General features: G+C 41.8%; 1 protein-coding gene and 1 long non-coding RNA gene across 7 annotated transcripts in view; one reads left to right on the top strand and one right to left on the bottom strand.

Annotated features, from left to right (window-relative positions):
- On the top strand, positions 1-26,938 carry LOC147249710 (uncharacterized). The gene is made up of 3 exons (XR_015119324.1): positions 1-330; positions 26,400-26,519; positions 26,625-26,938. It is a non-coding gene; the product is annotated as an uncharacterized LOC147249710 (long non-coding RNA).
- The window catches only part of ephb3b (eph receptor B3b), a 74,026-nt gene continuing 63,124 nt past the window's right edge, over positions 16,074-26,975 (bottom strand). For 4 of the 6 annotated variants that reach the window (XM_086225097.1, XM_086225095.1, XM_086225094.1 and 1 more), the window contains exons 14-17: positions 25,750-25,899; positions 25,251-25,450; positions 22,016-22,171; positions 16,074-19,929 (exon numbers count right to left, since the gene is read on the bottom strand). In XM_086225097.1, coding sequence (XP_086081223.1) covers positions 19,821-19,929; positions 22,016-22,171; positions 25,251-25,450; positions 25,750-25,899 — 615 coding nt within the window. In that variant the 3' untranslated portion in view covers positions 16,074-19,820. Of the gene's footprint in view, positions 19,930-22,015; positions 22,172-25,250; positions 25,451-25,749; positions 25,936-26,975 lie in introns of all 6 variants that reach the window. The other 2 variants (XM_086225092.1, XM_086225096.1) reach the window with 2 other exon arrangements.

Consider the following 26,975-nt stretch of genomic DNA (forward strand, 5'->3'; position numbering starts at 1 on the left):
CCCGTCTGGAAATAAAGGGTTCTAAAAGATGATGTACAGCGCTCTGAAAGTAACCTTCTCCCCAGAACGTGGAAGAATAAATATCTTCTGCCTTTTCTCTGCTGTTTTATTTCTTGGCTGTTTTTGGACTCCATATAATTAGAATTTTTGAAAGAAGACAAAGTTCTCAGCGAAGAGTTTGGGTTCTCTATCCAGCCCGGATCTGAACTGGCAATCTGACGCGCCTCACTGCAAAACGCACGGACATTCAACATGGTTGAGAAGGTTCACCTTAAACAGATCCGTCTGACGACCGACCTTCATTCTAAAGCCTTGTGATAAGCTGCGCCGGTAAGTAATAACATCTACACTCAGCCATTTCATGTCTTCTACACTCTTGAGTATTCATTATTTCTGTCGGCAACCTTGTTGATAGAAGGGTTGTTTTTTTTTTGTATGTGAGGATATTGGAAAAATGACTTGACTATATTGGGGAGGGCCCAGTCGAGCAGGTCTGCCTCCGTTAATCTGGAGCCTCACCTGTGACTTCTCAGCCTCGCTTCTGAGAGATGAAAATAAATGTTTGTGACCTCAAGCCAAGCGGAAGCACTCCCCGCCTCCTCTCCTCTCAATTGAAAACTCTCCAAGCATTTCTCGCATTCTTCCCCTATCACCTTGCCTCCTCTCCTTTTCTTATGCATTTATCCAAAGGGACGCTACTGTATGAAGAGCGTGTCTTTAACAGGCTTGGTTCAAATGGAAGCCCTTAAGGACAACAAATCACTCGGATTAAATCACCAAATATGTTGTTTATCCATTCCAAGAGGACAAAGAAAGTTTGTTTGTTTATTTTTTTAATTTCTTGATCTGGTATTGGCAGAAAACTGCAGGACAGCCATCATTTCTGTCTCTTTGAGAACCATTTCAAATCACTGTTGATTAAAGAAATATAGTGCTACATAAAGTCCAATTATATTTAAGCTCTGATTAGATTTAGGCACCAAAAGCACACGGTCAGATTAAGGGCAAGATTGTGGTTTTGGTTTAAATAAGCACGTTTTTAAAGAAAAGAGGAAGAAATGAACCATTGTGGTTTAAGTTATTATGGCTAAGTGACCTTTGTTGTCGTGGTTTCAATAATGACCATGTGGTTAAGGTTAGCGGACAATTATGGTCAATTTTTTTTTTTGTTTGTTTGTTTTCTTTTTTATAAACCGTCTTGAGTCTTGGTTGGAAATGGAATCTAAAATCCAGCGTGTCCGTGTCATTGATCCACCCTGACCTCTTCGTCATTTGATTTCCTCTTTCGTTCCATTCATCATTTTTGGAGGAAACTTGAACCTGTGGCATCTCCTTCAAGGGAAGGACGAGCCTGCTGCTGGAAGAAGAGCACATCCTTTCATCATTTCTGTTTTGCTAAACCGTACAGCTGTAAACTCTGAGAAACCTTTCCCAACTATGCGCCTGGACACAGTTGTGCAAAGATGATAAAAATCATATCTGATGTGGTAGCAAACCATTTTTTTTCCCACAGGGGGAGGAAGGGGGAGGGAGGGGGTTCCAGTGTTAACATTAACGTAATGTTTATTCATGAGTGAAATGTCATGTCACTTCTTTATATGTACATATACATGCAGTTTAAATATACATTAGATTTAAACACATACTGTCATTTTGTTACAAAAAACAACCTCTAAATGAGAATGGCAGGCTAAACAGCATGAACCTCCAGTGTGGTTTCCAAGCTTAATGGGAAGGCTCATGATGCTCGCGCGCGCGCACACACACACACACACACACACACACACACACACACACACACACACACACACACACACACACACACACACACACACACACACACACTGATGAGCCAGCATAAACTGCCAGCCCTCTCACTGAATCATTCTCCCAGTAAATGTCCTTCACCATCGGCTTTTATGCAGCGCAGCTCCCTCGCCCAGACTTCAGGCACTGTAAACGGCAAGCAGGGTCACAGTAATTGAAATCATTAATCGTGTTTTATTCCACTTTGGGGCAAAGTAAGCTCGGATTGAAAAGAGGGTAGGTAATGGGTTTGGATAATGTACTAGCCTTTGAGGAAAGCGAGTGAAACAATATTGAGTTGCATAGACCATTGAGTTCCAAAAGGTAGAATAATTGTACATCATGAATAACTATGCTGTCATAATGAAATGTTTGATTTATTTCTTGAAATGAATCTCATTACCGTATTGATGTATAGATTGAAATTAAAGCCATGGTGGCATCAAAAGACCGATGGACACGCGTGTCTGACTGTGTGTCATCATATATATATATATATATATATATATATATATATATATGTGTGTGTGTGTGTTTGTGTGAAAGTGGAATGCAAAACTTTTGTTTTGTTTTGACCATGTCAAAGTCCACATGAAGGCAGAAGCAGAACTGCTGAACTTGATACAACTTCTTTACACCACATTGTGTCAAAAACTGCTGGGATTTCCCATTACAAAGCAGGATCTTCACTGATAGTAATTTTCTCTGCAGGTGCCGCAACGCCATTTTAAAACTGTCATCACTGAATACGGTGCTAAGAGGTCGTGGTCACTTCATATATTCCGTGTTAGATCACCCTGGTTTCGTTGTGTGACTGTGAAACGCTGCCAAAAGCCTTTTTTCCACATACACCACTCTGGTTTACCAGCTCTTTCTGCTGCCTCCGTACTCACCAGCTCGTCTTTTTTTTTTTTCATTAATTTTACATTTTTGTTATTCAGTTGCCAAATGGCATTAAGGAACCAATGAATCGTGCAAATTCCGTTTGATATTTGCACTTCCAATGCCTCCATTTCTTTTGTGCTATATTGCTATGATTCGTAGAGAAAGATACACGTTCTGAAAGCTTCGCAATGAAGTCGGGTTGGTTTTTATGACATGAACAGTTGAAGGAGGAAGCGGCGTCAACTCTTCCATCCTGCCTGGAGAGGCTCCTTCACTGACACACTCAGGACAGTTTGCCTCTCAGTGTTACAGTTTGGTTTTTCTTGTTGTTTGCAAAAATCTGTGTGCCTTTGCCATCTGATAACCATATCAAAATGCTAATATAAGTGCCATGGAGAGTTTAATTCAATGTATTCATTTTATAGCTTAATAGAATCCAGTCTCAGATTCAGCAGCCAATTACATCCCTCCCACTTTTGGCGTTCTACAACACCCACATCGAGGTTTCATCCAAATCCATCTACAAGTCCTCAGCTACACATTGTCTCACTTTGAGAAAAATGTGGTGTGAGATCATATGTGGTCACTTATATTTGGATATGTAGGTGGTGTTAATGCATGTCCACTTTCTTTGCGGGTGATTTTCCTCGTCTTTGACATCCAAGAACTGTAGCGAGCATCATCACCAAAGATGATATCAAACATATTTTGACTTTTTTTGAAACAATGATGTAATAAAAGTTAATGGTACTATAAGCTCACTTTAGTTAGATTGAATTCTACCGAACGACGACAAGCGTTCCCATTGTCAAAATCCTCTTGTCAGCAATAGAGGCCGTTCGCTAACTTTTAAGTCTCACGCGAGAGAAGCTCAGCTCTATCTGAAGCCTCGGGTGAAAATTACATGTTCAAAAAGACGTTTCCTCTTTCACAAGGTTAGATTTTTTTTTCTTCCGTCCATACGACTGATGACCCCCATCAGATTGAAATTATTTCCTTACAAAGTAATCCGAAGACCCTTTCTTGCTAATGGCAATTATCTGACGAAACCCCTTTGCGAGGGGTGTGTGAACCCATTTTGTGGCCTGATTGAAAGCTATTCATCACAGTCTCCTCTTTTCTGTGCTCCATGCCGGCTGATTTTAGAGCTCAGAACCGGACAGATATGTTCTCTCCTTTCTTTTACGCGTGCTCACAATGTTGCATCCTTCGCTGCGGAGGTGTGCAGATTTTTTAAACACTGCTTGACCAGCTTGATTATTAACCAGTTAACATTTACTCCTTCCCATATTCCTGTAGCTTGGTTTTTAGCATTAATGTTTTCTCACGTTAAAACCTTAACAAGATTTTTGTTCACACTAAAAAGTTTCAGCACGCATACACATGAACGAATCCACATCCATACTAACACGTCTGAAAGCAAATAACGCGTGGCTGTTTGCGCGAGCGCAGATTTGAACAGGAAGCACACGTGTTTCTAATCTGCGGTTAAATTGCAGAAAATACGTAAGGAGGAAAAGTAAGACAAGAGATGTCAGCAACTGCAACTTTTCACATATCAATCGTCAGAGGAAGCTGTGGCAAAAAAAGGAATGCAGGGGGGATGACATCACAAGAGGCAAGCGTTGGGGCGTAACGTGTGTTTTAGTAGACGATGACAAGCCGCTTCACTTCTAGTTCTGTCCTCACTATTTGGATATCACCTGATGACTGAAACTAATTTTTCGGGATCGTCCACAAGCATCAGCGGTTTTCTGTAATCTTCAATCATCACTCAGGGATGTAACATGAGAGTAACGTAACATCCACTGGCACCCTCATGGTCTTTGCTTCATGGTCGTAGTGTTTTGATGAAGTCCGTTCTTGCCGTCTTCTCCGGAACTCAACAAAAACCTGACAAAAAAAAACAACCGCCTGTAATTTGTTATCTTTGTGAGATTGACCTCTGACAGTCAATGCTGATGTTTGTTTGTTTTTTCTGCAAGAGTCACATGATATGCTGGCGACCGTGTCCTGCTTGTTCTGAGCATGTCACGTCAAACTGTCACGGGCTGCAGCAGAGTTTTCAACTGTAACATTTTTTTGGGAGGATTTAGGTTGATGTTTTTTGTAAAGCTGCGAGGTGCAAACATTGGAACCGAACAGAAAACGTAGCATTGATGTTGCCTCAGGCTAACATGGAAACGGTCAGTGGAAATGTAAACCAGTGCACAATCGGCAAAGTGACAGGAAAAGTAATAATTTTGCGAGAATATCACTTTGCAACAAAATGTCAGGACTGAAGAAGAAGAGGCACAACAATCCTGAGGAGTGTGTTGCTTACGGGCTTCATTGATAGCATGCGGACTTAATTTCCTCCATCGTTGGTGTCTGCAGTGAGGATGGAGGAGGAGAAGACAGGATGAGGGTGGAGGAGGAGGAGGAAAAAAAACATGATCGAGGCCAGCGAAAGCATGACCAACATAAGAGCGTTATAATTTCTGACCACATCCGAACACGATTTTAGCAAACATGACCGCTCTTTGACCCTCAGAGCAGGAGGCAGATGGTGATGAGGATTAAAACATCGGCAACAGACGAAGGAAAGGGGGGGTGGGGGGGGGGGGGGGTTAGAAGTGGTGTGGGGTGGGCGGCATGGTGGTTCAAAGAGGAGTCAACAAAAGAGGAGAGAAGTAAGAAATTAGCGCCCTTTTTTAAAGAGCTTAGCTGTGTGCTTTCTTTTCCATTTCTGTGTGCCATAACAAAGGCATATTAGCATAATCACAGCTTGTCTCCACAATCACCAAATCGATTCAATTCCCTTCCGCTGTTCTCAAAGTCCTTTAGGAGAAACATCAGTATCAGTGTTTTCAAGGTGAACCGTGCTTGTATACAGGCATACATGTTAGTGTGTGTGCGTGTGCGTGTGTGTGTGCGCGTGTGCGCAAGACAGAGAGTTCCCTGGCAAAGTCAATAAAGCCTGGCAATAATCACCAGTCCAGCGAGAGCGTGTATGTCCTGAGGAGAAACTTTAGCCCAGCCCGTAAAGACAGCCACATTATCTCAACTCCAGTTGGAAGTTAACAGTGAGAGAATTGAGCTTTTAGACCAGAGGCTCCGCGATTCAAACCAATATATACAACGTCTAAACAGGAACAGGCAGTTTAGCAGCTCGAGGCACAGCAGAAATACTACAGAAGAATATGTGTGTAAAATTTACTATCCCAATAAAAATCATCTAATGTTTGACTCTAAAACAAATGCAGGTGGTTTGGGGACATTTCAGAGAAGTCACAGCAGTGGTTTAATGAGCTAAATCAACGGCGTTGGAAAGATTTGAGGTCAAAGATCACTTTATTTTGATCTTAACGTCACTTCCTCTCTTGACCAAAATGCATTTCAGACTAATTCTATGGAGCGTTTCACCAAATGAGCAATTAAAAAAAAAGCTACTCCCATCGATCTCGTTCTCTACATACATGTTCGAGCTGTGCGTCTCAATTATTTTCTGTTACACTCCCCTAGAGAGAAGAAACCTGTGTTGGTCTTCCAAAAAAAAACCTTACACCATAGAACGAATACTCCCTGCACACACTCTGACGTTGAGAGCGCCACTGCCTCCTACTGTAGCGGATGCACAATTTCACTTTATTCAAGTAAGGCAAAAAACAAAGAAGCAGATAACTTGGGGGTTACATGCCCCCCCCCCCCCCCCCCCCATCACACCAGGGGGGCACCCCACTATTTGAGAGGGACTGTGTTAGAGTAACGCGTGTGTGTGTAATGTCACGCAGTGATAAATGATCCTTCTGGAATCACCACCTGAGGCAGCAGATACCAAGTAGATAACAGTAATTAATGCAGTCGCTCAGTTGCTACATTAAACACGCTGCATCACCCACAGAACTATTTTACCTTGAACTTTCCGTGCAACTGCACCACAAAGCCAATTATGTAAAGTATATTCACCATTAGATCCTTGAGTCAAGGAAACAACAACATGTGCAGGATGGGAATCAAAGTAAACGATACTAGCTTGCACACGTACGTAGGTGATTCTACATAAGCTTCCTCGCAGGCGCAGGGTTAGCATAACGGCAGTTATTGCACAGTTACATCTGAGATGAGAGAAATCTGAAGGCTGGTAAAAAGTAGGAGGGAAATTAATCTCCATCTTATTATTAGCACATCTGAAGTCAATGCAATGTGGTTGTGTTTTTGTTTTTTTTGTTTTTTTAATTTCTACACAGTTAAATCATCCAAAAGGTAGGTTTCAAAACTTTCCATGTGAAATTCATTGAAAGGCAAACAACTGTCCTTAGTCTTTAGGATTTGCTCAAACTGGTGCAACCGTGAACCGGTGACATTTTATTTGGGGTTTGGCGTAGCGCTTCAAGATAAGTGCCAGGTAGTGATCGCTTTAAGGGCTGTCAGCAACTATGAGTTCACGTATTTGTAAACCGTTGAAAAAGAGATTATATGATTTTAAAAAGTCGGTCAAAACAATAAGAGCCAAAAAGAAAGGGAACTAATAGTGCGGAATTTTCCAACTTAAAAGAAGCAGGAGATCATCGATGTGATTTATGACACTACATTGTTTAAAAGTGATGTCATCGAACATTTTTTCTCTTTTCAGTGTTGGACTCTGTTGATGGCCCCTGGACAAACGTCTCACATCTGATCTAGAGACAAGCGTTAGCCGTCCATCTTGGTATAACTGTTCGTTGTCCACTTCATACTTTGGGAAGTGGGAACAAGACATTAAACAAATTACTGCAGAATTTAGAATGTGGTAATGTCTATACATATTTATATTTACAGAGCTAACAGTTTGATGTATATTTTTTCTAACTTACCTCCCTATCTAATGAACTGTTCTTGTTTTAGCTTCAGAAACGCACACACACGCACACCTGTCCTTTTGTCAGTCCCTTACCTTTCATTGTCTTTGTGATTGAGTTGCTAGTGTGCTATGCCTGTTGCATAGCGTTGAATATCGTCACCTTCTTGAAATAATTGCCTAATTCATTTTTTGACAATTTTTTTGTGTGTGTGTGCCTAAAACAACTCCTTTTTGGAGTTATTTTAAGGAGGCGACGATATTTTTATGACACGGTTGCACATCAACGCATCTCCCTATGGAAGTAAACTTAATTAAATACCTTGTCGTACGTGCAGTATCATTTCTATTTTTTTGAAACTATTACGCAGGTGTTTGCACTCTCTTAGCACAAGGCTACACGGTGTGATAACACTGGTATCGGGTGTGTTGTGCCTCTGCATGTCTTCTGTGCCTCTCAGCCTTTTTTATCACATCACACGGGACCACTGGAGCATGTGCGGTAGGACGTGTTTTGGCATTGTTGTTGTCAAGCATGTCTAGTTTTGTTTTTGGTTTTTTTTGTCAAACATGATGTTAATCCTTTTTTTATGCTCCCATCAGGCAAGGCAAGGGAGGGTGTGTTCATATGTCAACAAGGCTAAAAACCATCTCCTCTGAAGGCACGCATACTTTTTGCAACTGAGTATGACGACATGAAAGCAAACATGAAGAAGCCAGCGGGTTAACCACACGCAGTCTCAGACAAACACGTACACACACACACCGCACCAATCAGTCACCAATCTGCTATGAGTGCAACCGTCCGGCGCACGCTGGAATTCCGCCCTGTGAGTTTTGACTCAGGTTGATGAACACAAAAGCTGCAATAGCTGGAAATAATTTTATAATTAAGACTTTTTCTTCTTCTTCTTCTTCTTCTGCACAGCAGTATAACACAACTAGCGAGTGTAGGATTAAAGATGTGGATAGAGAAGAGGGGAGAAAAAAAAACAGAAAGGGAACTCTTCCAGCTATTTGCCCTTAATGTCAAAAATGTTCGGCCTTTTATACAAAACACAGCACTACGGCTTCACAAATGAGCACATTTTAATCTTGTTATAGAAGCTGACTTTATGGGCAGCCTTTGATGTGTGGTGCATAAGCTTTTGTTTCACATCTTCCATGTGTTTAATATGACGGCTCTAACGATCTAGAATGTAATGAGAGGTAATTGCCAGCACTAACTATGCTCTATCCTAAGCCTTTATTGTTCTTTATTGGACACCATTTACACCCTGATAGCGTACTCTGCTAAATTGGGCTTGATGCAAATCTTTGTTAATGTGCTATATGTGAGCGTTGTGTGTTTAGGCTCATCTCTATAAAGCTATTTAAACCAAATGCCCTGTGTTGAAGCGCGAGGGGCAGCAACAATCCTTAAAGCATGAATGTCTGATTAGATTATTCAAATCTGTGTCTACTTTAACAGAATGATAGCTTCGCTGTTTACCAGCTGTCCTACATTTTTGATTTCACAACTGCGCTCATCCCTCAAAGAGATGAAGAATTATTTTTCCCAAGATGCATCACGATCTGGCCTTAGCATGACCCCGTCCACCGTGATGTCTGAGTCTGGCCGCGGGCGGGGTCACATATCGGTCAGTTTTGTCCAATCAAAACTCTCTGTTGTGAGTGAATGACTGTGATTGGTTCTCCGTCTGAGTCCGATGATGCGATTGGAGCAAAGCTAACGCAAACAAAGCATCCAAAAAAGGAAAAAGAAAGAAAAAGCTTGACCTGACCTGACATGAATATCGTCATTATTTCACGTGTAAAAACACTGACAGTTGGATTCATTGTTTTATCTTATTTTGAAGGATAAAAGCGTTTTACCCGCTGCGTTTGCCTCACACTCAAGCAGCACGTTTTCACCCGCCGCCTTTGTTTCGTGACAACTCCGGGGGACTTGTACTGTTTACAGGTCAATGGCAGTGCAGGAAGGTGAAGTTGGGTCCGTAATGAGTTGACACTTGGTTCCACATAAAAACACCTCCCTGGCCTCACAGCTGCGAAGCCTCGAAGAATGTTAGCACATTATCCTGCACCCCCCACAGCCTCACCTTTGTTTGGCTGCCACTTGACATTAGACTGCTTTACTTTGGCCCTGTTAGCGGTCCTTAGAGAGGTCGGGGGGGGGGGGTCGGGGGGTGAGACTGGACACCTGACGACGGACGCGGATGAATATATTTTAGACTATAAGACAGCAATTATCCCCCTTTACCTTTTTTTAAATGGTTAAATTAAAATGGTTTCATTTCCCTTCATTTGAACATTTCCCTATATTGTTGATGCGCTTCTTATTTTATGATTGTAAAGTGTCATCATTTACCCCCCAAATAATACTTGTCTCACTGATATCTCGGGTTTTGTATGTTTTTCAGTGAAAATCATGTGGCGACTTTTCCCCTCTCATTCGCTTCAGTTGTGTTGATACCCGTGAACCATAGTGAAGATTTGTTTCAGAAAAACAACCAAAAAAAACCAACTATGTTCATTCTGTGTCTGAGATAATAATAATAAAAAGAAAACAACATTTAAGATAAGGAAACGTGTACCGGTTCTCAAATGTAAAGTCGTGAAGTGAATTCATCGTTGCTAAACAACAACAAATCGTACGGCCGAGCTTGGGTGCACATGTATTTCATACAGTATATAATTTTTTTAAAAAGGCCAGAAAAAAGACCTGCTTTATTCAATGCTATTGTCTTTCTTTCTTTCTTTCTTTTTTTTTACATAACTCTCTCAAACTTCCTCAACCACGCCAGACTGTTTCTCCCTCCGTAAATCAAGGACAGCGGGGAGGACGAGGTATGATTGCTTTCACACCCAGGAAGTAATCACACCGGACCTGCCACAGCTCTGATTAAGACTGATAAATATCGACGAGCGGTTAATGAGATGTCAGGCAGGAACAAGGCCCTTACCTTCATACCTACTGATGACACCAATGGAGAGGAAAAATGACCTCGACTTGGCAATGTCATGACTGTCTTTCATAAGTGTGGAGCACAAGCTATTAATTATCCTCTAGTTGGCGAGCAAGATAATCGATGGCGTGGCTGGATTATTCACATCAAAGAAATAGCAGCCGGCAGATGCTTGTTGGGATATTATATCTCCTAATTACGTCAGCTAATAGTGAACGATTATTGTTAATTTTCATTCCACACGGTGATTCTTATCAGTTAACGGATTTGGGGTGGGGGTGGGGGGGGGGGGGCTGTATGCGGTCAACATGCAGACAGGTCAATTAGCTGATTAAAAGATGATCTTAAATGTTTGTCTCCTATTGATTGTATAAGTAATAAAAAACAACTCCCATTATGAATCTTTGAAACCTCATCAATAGAATTCATATTAGCAATAAAAGACTCTGCGGTGGTGGTGGGGTTTTTTTTTAATTGGCCCAAATATGCTTAAAGCCTTTTGAAGCCACGTGTAAAACTCTCATGAATACATACAAGTGCAAGATTGCTAGATGTCTGCTAAACTATGACGAGGACACAGGGAGGGATGGAGGAGGGGAAGCGGGGAGGGGGGGGGGTGTCTGCAAGAAAGACAAATCATGATCTCATTAGGGATATGCACTGATGTATGTGCTAACTGTATTCCCCTGAATAGTCGGCCCACATTATTAAGGTTTTATGATGTGATTTATGCATCATGCTACTCTGTTTATAGTAAATTAAAGCTCTATCTTGATACCTGCAGGCAGCCATCAGGACGCCGCTTCTTCCCCCAGCGGAATTTTAATGTCCTGGTTCAATGACCTCGCCGCACCTGAAGGCTGCCGTACCTTTCACACATGATATATCTTCACCAACTGTCCAGATTTGACCATGAACTTCAGGTCACCCGGCGGTACAAGTTGTGGGTGGACGGGTGGGTGCAGGACCCGGTTGACTATTGTCTCCCTGGTAGACACATTTAGTCATCAGACAGAAAGACCATGCAGCTGTACCCAAACAATCAACAATAGGATGCTTGTTCTGGGGCAGAAAATGGCCTGGTCCCCCTCTGGAGAAGGGGCGATGTAAACGGGAGGTCAAATATTTCAGGGGTTTTGTAATAGGATAATCCTTTGTGATGTTCCTTTGAATAGAAGTGGATGATTCACTCTGTGACCAGAGAAAAATGTATTTAACATTTATAACTACTGGATACAAAGCTTTGAAATGCACTGCAAAAACTTCAGATTGATTTATTGTGGATTGCTGAAAAGGTCGAGACACACTGAGATTTACTCTATAATCGATTGTTAACATACAAATGCAAAAGATATGCTCGAGATAAGCAGTTCAATCAGGTCTGTAAATGAATGCAGGAGTTTGAAAAAGATGGCAAGCCGATGACAAAGGAGAGAGAGAGAGAGTGGGGGGGGGAGATAACTAACCACTGTGTGCAGGGTAAAAATATATGAATTTCATTTGGGACTGTATTAAGCTCATAAAACAGAATGTAATTAGCACTGCCACGACAGACAGCAGCAAGAAAACTAAAATGAAGTTCAAGAAACAACTGTGAAACTTACACTTTACAGACGGCCGCTGGGAACGAATGGAACTAGTGAAGTCAAATTTCTGATGACTCATATCATGCATGTTGCACATTTTATGTTTTCAATTAATGTTTTTTTCACACTAATTACTTACTTACTTATACTTATTCATTTATTTTTATTTAAAAGGAAAGGGACAAAGGATGCACACATGCACACGCCCCCCCCCCCCGTGTCTCACACTCACACACACAAACACAAACACACACACACACACACACACATACACACAAGGGTACACTCATATACTAATTCTTTGTTGGAGATATTTGCCAATTAGCAAATTGTGGGATTGGGGTGGTAATTAGTCTTTCCAGTCAGCTGGTGTGTGTGTGTGTGTGTGTGTGTGTGTGTGTGTGTGTGTGTGTGTGTGTGTGTGTGTGTGTGCGCGTACTGTTCAGCTGAGACAGGTCCGAAGCTAAACACCTCGCTATTTGTCCAGCAATTATGTCAGGTCCCCGTGTCACCGTACAGACGTGACCAATTAGCTGGGCCAGCTGAGGTGAAAGAGAGGGATTATGGCAGAAGGGAGAGGCGAAGATGACAGAGTCGACTGAGAGTGGCAGGGGGGGTGTTTTGGGGAACTTTTAAGGGGGAAGAGGGAAGGATTGTCTTTGGGGAATAATAGAATAAAGAGAGACAGAGTTGAGCTTTGGGAATGAGGGGAAGAAGCTGCTTAGGAGTGTGCAGGGAAACCCAGTCTTTTTTTTTTCTTCTTATGAGTGTGTGATCATGTTCTGCATTGATCATCATCCTGACCGACATGTGGCTAAGACATGCTAATGCACAGCGATATTCATGCTAATGTCGCCTCACTGACCAAGTGGGGGTAAGAAATTAATCTTAATTGACGTCTCAATAATTCTCTCTTGCATGGTATGACATTTTTTGATGAAACAGGCCTGCGCACAATCAATATCCTCCAGCTTGGAGGAATGTAACTCTGTCAGTAGCCAAAGGAAAGTGTATAGCACACCCTTCATCTAGGCATTGGTTTACTTCAAACTGACAGATTATACTACTTAAAGAGCACGGATGGAGAACCAGCTATCAAGGCTGGTCAAAATAACTATGATATGGTCATTCTGTCTTCGGGTACAACAGTTTGGGTTGACTTATTTCGTTCATATATATTTCCTCTGCTAAAGTATAGTGGCACAACGGTTGGGTAAAACTCTAGCTTGTTACCAATACAAATGAGGGGAGAGAAGAAAATGTAGATCCCGTGTCCCTGAAACGGCGCCGTTGCCAGCGGCCCAAGTAAATGAATCACCTGACAACACACTGAGAATGAGAAGTTGGGGAGATCTAAAGTGAAATTTATTCTGCCAGCTGCAACACAAAAAAGAATCCACAAAATCCTCAGATGGAACTTCTCTGAATGCATTTAAAGGGGGTTGAAAATATCTACTATATCCAGCGCCTGGGACTGCCACGGCTCTGTATTTACTATAATTGGACTGAGAAAAGGAGAAGAGGGGAGCCAGGGGACAGAGGGAGGGCTGGATGAGGTAGAATCTATGATCTGAGCATCCTTCTCTTATTTGGAAAACAGAGAGTGTTGCAGTGTCTGCAGAGAGGAGAGAAGCTCATATTAATTAGTGTGTTTGAAATACCATATTTTGGAGTGTTGTGAGTTATTGACCTTCAGTAGATTTCAAACTTTTTGATTGACGCCAACATTTTTTTTGGGGGGGGGGGGCAGGAAGAGCTACGTTATGATCGTAACTTTTGAGTCATTATATCTGACTCCGAGTCTTTTCAAAACATTTTTTTTTCTTATTCCTCCTGGCAGATGTACAGTTGAACATATAGGATTTTTCACAGTTTGCTTTAGCTAACCACTTTAGAGGAATAGCTTATTGAGCGTGAATGAATTCCTGATAACAAAAAAACAAAACAAAAAAAAACTAATAAAGGCGGAAAAAAAACCTTTAGGAGCGTCAGAAATAGATGAACTCTGAGTAACTTCTCCTAGGATCAATATCCACTCATAATGTGCCTGTAGCTGCGAAGATGAAAAACAGCGTTACAAAAAAAATATTTTTACACACTTTTACTCTAAATGTCCTCAGGCTTGAACAAGGCAAAAGGAATAATTTAGCCCAAACTACCATCTGCAACTATAACATCAAATCTGAATGATTTGGGATGAAGAAATGAGGAATTGCTGCTCACAGGTAGACTTGACTGCAAAAGAAAAATGTTCTTGAGTTCAATCCGGGGGTGTGGTCTACGTACCTTGGTAATTTCTCTGATTTAAACAGGATTAGTCCTTGTAATAACCTCTTAAAAGCCACATAATGACAATAATTATTTTCTGGTAATGACAGAGGACGCAGGGAGTCATTCTCTGAATCAACTTCAGAATGAATATCACTCCCCAAAGTAGGTTTTTTTGTTTTTTGTTTTCTTTTGCAGAATAGCAAAATGTACCTACACTTAATCCAGAAATAGTGTTGATATTCAGATGTGACAGAGTGTGTGTGAGCCCCTACCCTTCCCCTGACCTGGCTGCATGCTGAAAAATAAAACAGCCAGTTCTCCTTTAGATGATGCAAATCCTTGATCCAAAATAAAACTATATTTGCCTTTCTTGCAACAGGCATCAACAACGTAGATATTTACTTCCTTCTTTCTCGACCCAAAACCTGAGAAAACTTGAACCAAAACAGAAACAGAGGATTTCTGGCTCGGTGAAAGCTTTGTTGGCAAAATGAACTTTCTTTGATTATCCATTTAGTTTGTTTTTAGCTCCCGTCACACTGGTGTGTATTATGCAGTACGATGTGTTTCAAGGTTATTTAACTTTTTTGGATAGTTTTGCTGATGTAGGCCACTAGCCTTCAAGCTAACAGGTCATGACAGGTTATTTTTAGGAATTCTGCTTCCAGTCTGGATGGAAAAAAGTCATGAAAGAAGGAAAAATGATGCCTATAGAGAGCGAATGCCAGTGGACTGGCGAATGAGTGCTGCCTCACGGGTGTAGATATCAAAAACAGACACATCGTGAAATCAAAAACAGGTAGACCAGCACTTAGCTCAGTCCTCTATTTTGCAAAAAATGTAAAAGCCTTAAATAAACCGGATTCACGCAAACATGTTTGAATGTACAGTCTTCATCACGACGTAAAAGGAAGTGACACGTCATTCACAGAAATGCCATACTCTGCTGAGTTAGCACTGAGCTAAGTACCGGCTAACCATTTTGGATTTCAAGGGTAAAACTTTTTGTTGGTTAAAACTCCATGAAGGTGAATACTTCAAATGCAAAATACAGTTCTTGTTAAGCTTTAAATTGATTTGATTATTTATTTATTGTTCGATCAAATCAAACAATAAAAGCACATATTTATATTTGTACTTTGACTTCTACTTGAATCATAATTGTAAATGAATAATACTTTCCCTTGATTCTCGTTTTTGTTTATTCGAAACAAACGGAACATGTTCCCTTCGGCCGGTGGCGTGACAGGTCAGGAGTTCATTATCAATTCACACAACACAACACAAAACCAGTCAGGAGATCCGATCACATTTCTTAAAATAATTTAATTGCAAAAGGGTCTTTTAAAAATATTTCTACAAGAATGCATCATCATATTTTTTTTTTTTTTGTAATTTGTTGTGTATGTCTGCACCATTAAATACATCTCAATACTTTTCAAAGAGGAATTAACACTTGCATTTCCAGCGCTTTCTTCTATCCCATCCTCCCGTTTCATTACAAATGTACCGAACGTTCTGACATCTCACTTCCTTTTTTCATGAAGTAGGTGTTTTCAAAATTGAACAAAAGACAGATGTAGAGTGAGCTTTGTTAGAAGACAAAAGGAAAAAAAAGTACTGTATATATTTATTCAAAACAGACTACCGAAGCAAAGACAGTTCAGAAAGTTGTAAGTGAAAAGGTTACGGGGAGGGTGGATGATTAGTTGGGGGATATAAAACACAGAGGGAATGTTGAGATAATCTGAATCCTATTGGCAGAGAACCATATCTGACAAACCTTAGATCAGAGTTTTCTCTGTATGAAGTCCTTCACTCTCTCTCTCTCTCTCTCTCTCTCTCTCTCTCACTCACTCACACACACACACACACACAACAATCCATCTTTCAGCAACTTGCAGTGGGGACCATTAACAACAACGACAAAAAAAAGAAAGAAAGAAAGAAAAAAAAACAACCTCAAAAGAGATTCTTTCCTCTTCGCGGATGTTAAATATTAAACACAAGCATGTCCATGAATGTGTGAAAAGATTAATTGTTTGCCGTTCATGTGGTGGCAGTTTAATCATTCTAAGATGCGCAACAGTGCCAGTTAGCTCATCACTCACGGGCGATTGAGTTGGGTGAACACAACTCCAGACCCCAGAGCGCCATGTGCACCTCATCAATAGTTCATGCAAGCTCCACAGCACTGCCATTTTTCACAAGTGGGCATGTCTGCCATCTGATTGTGTTTAGCGCGCGTATGCCCCACCCCTTCTTTAATCCTTTTTTTTGCTCATCACCTGTGTCTTGTTTGGTGCCACATGTGAGTTTACCATCGTGGTGGTGGGGGTGGGTTCAGATGATCGAATAGTGTAATATTTTAATTCCTGTGAGAGTTTCAGTGAAGTTGTCTTGTTGTAGAGTAAAACAAAATCAGATTTATGTCGAAAATAAATGTGCTCATTGAACGGGCGCTTTCAACACTTCCTGTTGACAATACCCAATGATTCATACACATCCAATCTGATCTGATGATGCGGGACTTTTATCTTTCCATGTCAATTTCTTGTAGTACACAACAACTCATATTACTACTTGACTGTGCACAACTGTTACAGGTTAGGAAGCCCTTTACAGAGTGTACTCGTAGCGTAGTGAAAATGTCTGCAAAACAAAACAAAAAAAACCAAAAATGAAACAATACAAAATAGAAAACACATGGTTGTTTTGCATAAATATCCCCCGTGGCTTTTGAAGGGAATTTACAGAGGCGGACAGAAGTAATATGGCAAGACTTACTGCATGGTTACTAACATCACGCTATGCATCAATACACACCTAACTAATAATATTCACATATTGCATTCATTAGCTCCAACTCAAAGACAGTGGAGACTGTCTGGAAGATCACAACAGTGATGCAGCCCCATCCACTAGCTTCAGACACCCCTCGGTGATGAAGGCAAATGGTATGGTCTAGGTAAAGCAGCTGCTATTATGCAGTAAGGGTAGAGAGGGTTGGGGGGTGCTGCAGATTTTTGGAAGTCTGCATGCCAGGGCTGTTGATCCTGTACTGTACTAATCATGCAGCAGCCTGAACTGAGACAGGATGATTGCAGGCCAGACAGGAAATGAAGAGAGATAATGATAGGTCAGCCCGCCATATGTCTGCGTTCGCTTGGGTTCTCGTATCCCCGCAAATTCAGATCGTCTGCTGCATTAATCGACCTGACAGACAAAGACCAATAGGTTTCTGTCATGACATCTCCGGATTCTCTGATGAGGATCCTGGTGCAGGGATGTAAACTGCAGATCCTGTATGCATGCCTGTATGGCTAACGAGACTTGAACAATTGTTTAACACAAAAAAATGAGTTGAGGGGATCCTGTTGTTGAAGGCGATGGAGAATAAATAAAAAGGGGGTGGTTTCCCAGTACAAAAAACTGTCCCTGGAATTAGTAACAACTCGATCCTTCTGAATGAGAACAGACCAGGGATCAGCTTGATATCCAGTTAAGGTGGCACACGCTCTTAAAAACACCTACATACACACACACACACACACACACACACACACACACACTCTCTCGATCAACAGAGGACAAGATGTACAACAGCAGCATGCGTCTGCAGGTGTGATTGTTACCTGAAGATCTAACATCGCTGTTGTCCATCTCAACTCATCCTCTCTTTCTCTTCTTCCTCTCTCTCTTTCTCTCTCGCTCTCTTTCATTAAACATTTGACAAAAACACTTCCATCTCATCAAAACACCTTTTTGTTTTCTTTTGTAATTTATCGTGTTTTTTTTTTTGTTACAAAACATGTACAGGCTGTTTAGAACAACAACAAAAATACAATATCCAATTCATATGCAATTTATTTTGTTTAATAATCATCAATTCATCAGCTGAATCCTCTTGGAGTTTCTCTTCCTTCTGATTGTTCCATGTCCACTGTCCCAAATGGTCTATAGTCCATCTGGTGGTTGGTGGTGGGAGGGGGGGGGGTAAAAGAGGGAGGGGGTGAATGAGGTACAAATAAATACATAGGGGAGGATGTCAAGAAATTAAAACAAGAACTTTGATTATTTCTAAATCCAGATAATAGTAAGTAGAAAGTAAGATGTCCATAATGGTTTCTCTGCTTGATGCATATATATCTATATATATATATATGCATATATGTATGTCCAAAGTTCATTTTTTTGATTCAATAAAAAAAGAATGTTTAACAGTTGTCCACAGAATATAGCGTAATTGTTTCAAGATATATTTGCTCCTTGTCACGGTTCAGTTCATGCGTTAATTCTCCACAGTGGCAAATAGCGGAAGCTGTATTGTACAGGATACTTGTGTGCAACGTGACACACCTGCACATCCAAGCACACTTAATCACACGCACACACACATGCGCACACACACACATACGAGTATGCACTCAAAAAAAAAAAAAAAGGCCTAGTGGTCTGTCTGTTGAGTTGCCACAGTCCTTGTCTCTCCCCTTGATATCACAGGTAGTGTCCAGTAGGGGGGATATTTCCGTTTGACCAGCCATTTTGTAACCACAAAAAACTCCACCCCTCCCCCCCCCAAAAAAAGTAAGAAAGCCAAAAGAGAAAAAAATGGTGTGTGGACTAACAAAAATAAAACACTTTCATGTTGATGACGAGTGATTCCAATCTGTGAAACTATCCTGAGACACTTCAGGTCATGTGGTGCTCTACAAGTGTGTCCGAGAAAAAAAATGACCATCAGACCTTCTTCATCCTCTTGATTTTTGACCTTAGTCCATCATATGTTGTCTTGTACCACCTCACCCTTCTTCAGCAAGTGCCCTTTAGATAACACACCTTCAATATGAAGATGGAGAACAACACACACGTGCACAGTAAAAACAACTTCAGGGAAAGAATTGTCCTCCGTCTCCTGCATGTTCATATATATATATATATATATATATATATATATATATATATGTACATGAAGTTTTCTTCATTGTTTTATACCAGGGTGTTCATTCTTTACTATTATTACGTCCATCAAAGCTGGGTCGAGGGGGTGGCGGTCTCAGATTGTGACATTTTCGGGGGCTGAAGCCAACACTTGCATGCAAACCCACACCAGAGCTGCTGATGCATACACGGGATATAAGGGAGGTGTGTGTGTGTGTGTGTGGGGGGAGGGGTGGGGGGGGGTGGAACTCCTCTACTCCTCTTTCAAAAACACACAAATCCTGATTGGATGAAAAAAGTAAACAAAAACAACAATGAGCAATGAAAAAACAGGAAGTGGAAGTGGGGAAAAAAAACAACAATTAACTAGTCAGAGGCACTGCAAGCCAGTTTCGTAGCGTCTAATTGGCAGAGATGGGTCAGGCAGCTAGGGTTTTTTTTCCAATGGCTCTCTCTGGCACAGTTCTTCCCCCGTTTTTTTGTTTTGTTTTGTTTTTTCGGTCTGGCTGTCCTTCGACTGCATCCGTCTGTGTGTCCTGTTGTTCACACCTGGACAGGAAGTGTTTGGTTCATCTGTAGTCTCATGTCCTGAATGCTACCGAGAATCTTCTTCTGATGGCCGGCCAACGTTACCCCTATCCGCAGCAAGTCCCTGTGGGCACACACACACACACACACACACACACACACACACACACACACACACACAAAAAAGGAGAGTAAATGAGTACAGATGGCTCGGTTGTAAAAATAAAGGTGAGCAAACATCATTTTTTCAAAGCTGAAGTGCAAATTTCACTCTCAGCCACAGGTAAACAAACCTGGCAATCACTCATAAAATGTCCCTCTGAGTTTAAGTCAACAGAATGAGGATCCACTCCTGATGAAAGTAGGTGTCAAAGCGACGTATTTCTGTTGCCGGACAGGTGGGCAAAGGAGATGAGTTCCAAGGTAATAGTTAATGATTAAAGAGTAAATGTAGCTACCGTTGGGCAGCTGGTAGATTTCCCAGCGCCTGCCACTTAGCTTGAGAGCCACAGAGGCATAAGAAATGTTTAAAGCTATTTACTCCTGTTAGTGGTCTGTCACTCGCACTAAGAGTGCATCGGTAAATCAGCTTCTGTTGAACGGCACTTGTCAGAACATAAAAAAAAAATCACCAGACAAAAATGCAACGATTAAAAGCAGAACCTGTAAATGAGTCTTCTAGCACAAAATAAAGGGCTCAGGCCAGCTGCAGCCTAGTGTGCAGAGTGAGTGGATGTCCATGTTAACCTCAAGGTGAGGCTGCTGTGGGAAAATATAAATCTTGACATACAGTTGATATTAATACACCCTTAAAAAGGGCCTGAGAGAGTGTACCTGCTTTGGCCGTCATTAGTCAGGAGCTATAATCTAATCACCATGTTGGTTTAACACCGTACAATAATATCACAAGAACTTCTCTTTTCCGCTCTCTTGTTTGATTTCCCTTGTCGATTGCGGGCGGGGAGAGCAGGCGTCGTCTGGGGAAGCGATTAGCTTGACTGTTGGGGCTCTGCCACAGTCTGTGTCCTCTCTGCTCAGTCACACACGCAAACAAATACCGGGTAATCTAATATTACACTCAGATACCATACACTGTGCTTGTCTCAATGACTTTGTGGCCCTATCCATTTGAGAACAAAAGTGTGTGTCTAAAACCTGCCTAAATGCACACACACCCACACACATAAACACACATACGCATTCGTACTGCACATTAGTCATCTCCCAAGCTAAATAAGGGTGTATCACTGTAATTTCACACGAATAAATGGTGTGTTTTTTGTTATTTTGTTTTTTTGTTTTTTTTTATATTTCGCCATCCCCATCAGTGCAGCGACAGAGGATGAAATGAGAATAAATGGGAACCATTAGAGGAATTACTGGCCATTAAGGGCAACAGAGAGCCACAGTACACCACACCTGTCAGCCTGGCCAAATTGAAACAAATTACCCCCACCTCCATTGCCAATTATGCAGCTAATGAAGATGATTTATTTATCATTATAATCCTAATTCATTTATTTGATCATCACTGGTCTCCAATTTTCATGACTTCCATTACATAATTTCCTGTTTGTTAACAGGGCAGAAGGTGGGTGAGTCTTCAAGGTCAAATGGAGATTGTAGCTCAGGAAAAAAAAAAAGAAAGGACTGCCGAGATTAAAAACAGTGTTTTTTTTGTTTTGTTTTTTTCGGGGGGGGGGGGGGGGTGCCTCAACGCATGTAATTGTTAATATTCTTGTCTGGGTTGCATAATTACACCTACTGTACATTAACCTGGTCCTGATTGGTCGATTTCATACCACATTACATGGGAATCATGGAAGATTTTCTCATTTCCCACTCATGCATTTGCATTCCGAATGTCTCTGTTTTCCCTTTTCAATTTCATTAAAAAAAATATTTTTAAAGTAAAATGCTGCACATTCCCAAGTCATCAGTTATCCTTGCACCTCAAGAAAGGGTTGGGAATTCAATATCTGCAATATAATAATAATAATAATAATAATAATAAGCTATGTTTGCATCCTTTATTTACTTAGTTGACGTCTGAACCTTACCCTGGGCCCACTTTCCAACGTCTCATGTTCATTTTAGCCATGCGACTATTTTTGTTTCGCCAAGGTCAATTTGTATGGAGCTAATTTGACGCTCAAACTCAAGCTCAGTCAATCACTTCAGGCCTGATTAGCTGAATCTGCTCCACTCACTCTGCTGTCATCTGGGCCACCAGGTCAAAGGAAGCAAATCCGGCGTTGACGAAGTTGTCACGATAACGGCTCATCTTGATGGCGTCCAGCCAGTCCCCCACAGTGGTGAAAGTTGTATAGTCTGGCACACAGCGGTCAAGCAAGGGCTGGGATACCCTACATTGAGGGGGTGGAGGGGAGGGGAGGGAGGGAGAGAGGGAGAGGGAGAGAGAGAGAGAGAGAGAGAGAGAGAGAGAGAGGGTTAAGGTCGTTACTCTACTGCCTCTATCGGCCAACCTCACCCCCAAACACCCCCATCCCACTGAGTCCACCTCTCCATCTCTCCTCCTCTCTTCTCCCCTCTCCTCTCCTCTCCTCCAAATGTAAGGAGTAGTGATTTGGGTAAGGGGGGTGGGGGTGTGAGGTAAGGGGGTGTGGGGTTTGGTTGGGTTGGGTGGTTGGGGGGGGGGGGTCTTCACATTTATGACTGTGGAGAGACTGGCTGGAGGCTTGGGTGGTGAGTGCTGCAGCAGGTGAGGCGACGTGTGTGTTCAGCAGATGGATCCGATCAACTTAGAAACTTTTTTTAAAAGAAACAAACAATTCTTGAATAGGTATCAAAGCTGGAGAGATGGACTTGGATAAAACTGGGCCGCCTGGTGCTGCACGATGACTGAAAACAGGGAAAACAGATCTATGCTGTTTGCTTTCAAAATTAACAAGAAAAACTACAACAACCAGAGTCCCCTGAGTTTGTTGCCGGTCACAGGCTGCTTATGAATGAAACTCTCATTCTGTCAATGGATTCGGACAAAAAAGAGGACCCGGGGCCTTCTTCTACCCGACCCCTGAAATAAAACAGCAGTCAAGGCTGTCACCATGGTGTTTTGTTTTGAATGAGGAAGTGTAATCTGAAGTTCAAACCACAGCTGATGATTCAAGCTCTCTGCTAAATTCATTCTAACACAAAAACTAGGTGGAAACCAGCAACGTTTCCTTTGAAATGATAACTTATCACGTTGCGATTCACATGGAAGGAGATCATGAATCTGCGTTTCGCAATCTTGCTGTCAGAGTCGCTAAGCGGACATATTTTAGACAGGAATTTATCTGACAGAATCGCTGGAGCAGGATTGTTGCATCTCATGACAAAATATCCAGATAGCTCTGGGCCTGTGTGCTGGTGTCTCTGCTTCTGGCAGTGATAAGTCGGTGTTTAGCAAAGTTCACTGTCAAGACAGAAAAACAATTTCAGTGGTTGTGTTGAGTTACACTTTACAACCGCTAACAAATGTGTTTTAAATTGGATCTGGAAAAAAGCGGATTTGATGCGGTTTTGGTGGTCAGTAACTTGTAGGTCCAAGCCGTTTCCCGTCTGGTACATAATCAATGCATTTACATTATGTAGTGAAGGCGTGTACTTCTGTATGTGTTCTATCTGATATGTCATCCAATGGATGGAATACAGTCCACTCATGGATGTGTGTTGCCGCATTAACATTGTTGTAAAGGTGCATGGATGGATGCTTTTTGTTGTGTGTTAAATCAGCGTCTATGCGTGAGCGCCAATCTGTGTTTTTGCATGTATGAAGGCCCTTTTAAAGAATTACCTTTTGCTGATCAGTGCAGCAGATAGAGGCCACCTTGGAAGTTTAATAAAACCGTGTAAGAACTCAGGGAGAAGTGATGGAGAGGGGGAGGAGGTGCAGTAAGGTGAGGGAGGAGAAAAAAAAAAGATGAGGGAGCGAGCAGAGAGAAAGAGCAGCACTGTCTCCACTCCTCTCTGCTCTGCTGATCCCTGTCATCCTTTTTGATGGCATTAGATTCATTAACAATTAAAAGAGGGATGGAGAAGCGGGAGGGGGGGCAAAGAATGGGAGTTAATAAGAGTGATACAGTGGCTCCATTGAGTGGTGTAGATGGAGTGATTTTTAATAAGGCCTGTGCTTTGGAGCTCGAGGCCTCAGGCCGTCGTTAAAGCAGACGCTGGCTCCTCTTAATGGGGTATTGTTAGTCCTCCATCTATAAAGTTGGCTTCAAAAAGGTCCAGAATGTTTCTGGCCACATGTGAGCCACAAGCAGGAACACAGCAGGAAAGCGGTGTGTAATGTTGCACACCATCCAGTGATGCAGACAAAAGCCAGACTTTAATACAAGGGGAAAAAAAAGAAAAAAAGAAAAAGGCTGGAGCTGTCACAGTTTCTCCAAAGTTTTAGGTTACTGTTTTGTATTTTAAGATGTTGAGCGAATTCATGTTTGTAATATCTGTCGTTTTATTTCTGTTTGTGTAAGAAGTAACAGTTGAAAGAAAAACACAGAAATGACTCATTACGCTGGTGCCCAGAAGCCTAACGTCACCAAAACTCCATTGCTCGTTACACTCCACAGCTGCATTGCATTACGCAGTCATGTCAAATTTCACGTCAACACATCAACTAAAGGACTTTTATGCTTAAACTCCATCCACCCTTCAATGCCGACCAGGACAACCGTATCCTCTCTCACTCCTCCAGATTTGTCGGCAGGAGGCCACCTCTCTGCTGGCCCGTTTAAAATCTTGTTAGTGGCTAATTAAAAGGCGCTCCCATCTCTTTTTTGCATCGCCTTAATCGAGCTAATTAACCGCAAGCTTAATCTTCTAAGAACGTCACTCCGGTGGCCAACCGAGACCCTGGTTTCCCCCATGAGCCCAACCCAGGATTGTCTGCGGCCCTCCCTCAAGACAAAAAGACCCCAATGCAGGGACAGATAGGTAGGTCAACCCCCCCCTCCCAATTGCTCAAACTCTGCTACCTTCTATCTTTCAATTTCTTTCCAAGAAATAGCTTGTGGCGAAAGGCGGCAAAATGTGAGGTGACATCATTGATTAAGCGCACCGCTGACAAATGATCGATAGTCATTTTAATTTGCGTAATGTTCCAGGTTTCATTTGCGAGAGCTTAAAAATCCGATTTGGGAACCTGCACTTTGATATAAGATTTTGTTCCAGCTGAGTCAGAGGGACACATATACACTTTATCAAGCCTGATAAGGAGTATTTGCACAGTGGATATTGCAGTTGCTGTAGCTCAGGTTCAAATAAAACAGCTTGGTAGTCCTCTTCCATACAGCAACTTCTTTCAATAAAGCAACAAATCAAAAGGCTTCCAGTAGAAGAAGATGTCAGCTCTCATGATGCTAGAGCTTAACAACCACAGAAGCAACACCCCATCTATCTATCTGTGCACTTTTTGAAAAAAATCCTTATACAACCTACCCAGTTGACTGCGTGCTGTTGGTGACCACCTTGAGGCTGGCAGCGTTACGGATTAGTTTATCCAGCGTGGCCACAATCTGGGTGAATTTGGGTCGCAGGTTCCTCTCTTTCACCCAGCAGTCCAACATGAGCTGGTGGAGCGCCGTGGGGCAATCCATAGGTGGAGGCAGCCGGTAATCCTGCTCCACAGCGTTTATCACCTGAGAAATGATGAGAGGCCAAATCACAACCACTTCTGATCACCCCAGTGTTTTGTAGAAGGGAGAGATGAAAGAGACGGGTCGAAGAAAAAGAGCGAGCAAAGGACAGAGTGATGATTGAGGAAATATGGTGAGATTAAAAGAACAAGGTGCCAGAGAAAGATTAACCGCGAGTGGCTGGTTAAACAGAGAGAAAATGTGTTTGAGTGTTTAGTTTTAGTCTATGATTGCGGAAGGGATGGAAAACAAAAAAATAGATCGATAATAGAAAAATATTCCGATGGGAAACTTGAACTTACATCCTGATTACTCATGTCCCAATACGGCCGCTCTCCATATGACATCACTTCCCACATGACAATTCCGTAGCTCCACACATCACTAGCCGAGGTGAACTTCCTGTAGGCGATCGCCTCAGGAGCCGTCCATCGAATAGGGATCTTTCCTCCCTGTGGATATGCGAATGAGTAGGTGAGCATGAAATACTGGAAGGATGGAGCACAAACACAGAGTCACACACACATACAAGAGGGAGAGAGAGGGTGAGAAAACACAGGTTTGAGGAAACACTGGTGCACAACACAAGGATGCATGCTTTTTTAACCCAACACTACATACGGACACACATACACACACACACACACACAAGATTAGTAACACGGTTCAACAAAATGATATGTACAAACAAGTGGAGTGTAGACATTAAAGGTGCAACAGAGTCATTTTGTAACATCAATATAGTTATTTTGGAGATGATTCATATGAATCAATGTGTAGACTAGAGAGTTCAGTGTCTCTTGAAGCTAAGAATACACTTCCTTTTAACACCATCACTTCCCTCTACCACGACGACTTGTTATCCCTCACTCTTGTGACATTGCTCTGGATCCCTTTGCCTTTTCCTTAACTTTTTTTCAAAATCCCTTTTTTTCTTTTATTGGTTGCACAGGAAGAAGAGACTTAAGCTGAATTTATGCTTCTGCGGAAACAGGCCATCTGCAGTGATTGCAGAGGGTTCGCAGCTGCGTGGCGCACTTCCAGAAAAATTTCTTGAGGCAACAAGCTACTCGTAAGTTGTCAAGGTTTGATTGGGCTTCAGAGCACGGGGGTTGGCTTTCCGGTCAAATGTCTCACTACGTTTTGTCTTTTCTTTCTTTTTTTTTTTGGAAACAAGCAAGCACGGATAAATTTGAAGAGACACTAGCAGAGCAAACCTGAATGATCTGTGTTCGAGAGACTACAAAAAAGGTATGCGCTGTTTAACCGGTGGATTTGCTGAGCATCGATGTCACCAACCCGTCAAATAAATGGACAAACACAAGCGCAGTTGCTCTTCCTCTTCACCGTCTATCTGTCACTAATTTGTAGATTAAGGATCTTTTATTCCATCTACTAACCTTATTTTAGACATATTTTGTAGTTGAAGCCTCTATAATTACTTTATTGATGTCAAAATGTTGCATGTTGCACCTTTAAACACTGATTTAAACATACACACATACAAACACATAGATATATTTATAGC

Source organism: Aulostomus chinensis, chromosome 14 (genome assembly GCF_037954235.1).
Source record: "Aulostomus chinensis isolate RoL2024-O1b breed Wild chromosome 14, RoL_Achi_v1.0, whole genome shotgun sequence".
In the NCBI taxonomy this organism is placed as follows: Eukaryota; Metazoa; Chordata; class Actinopteri; order Syngnathiformes; family Aulostomidae; genus Aulostomus; species Aulostomus chinensis.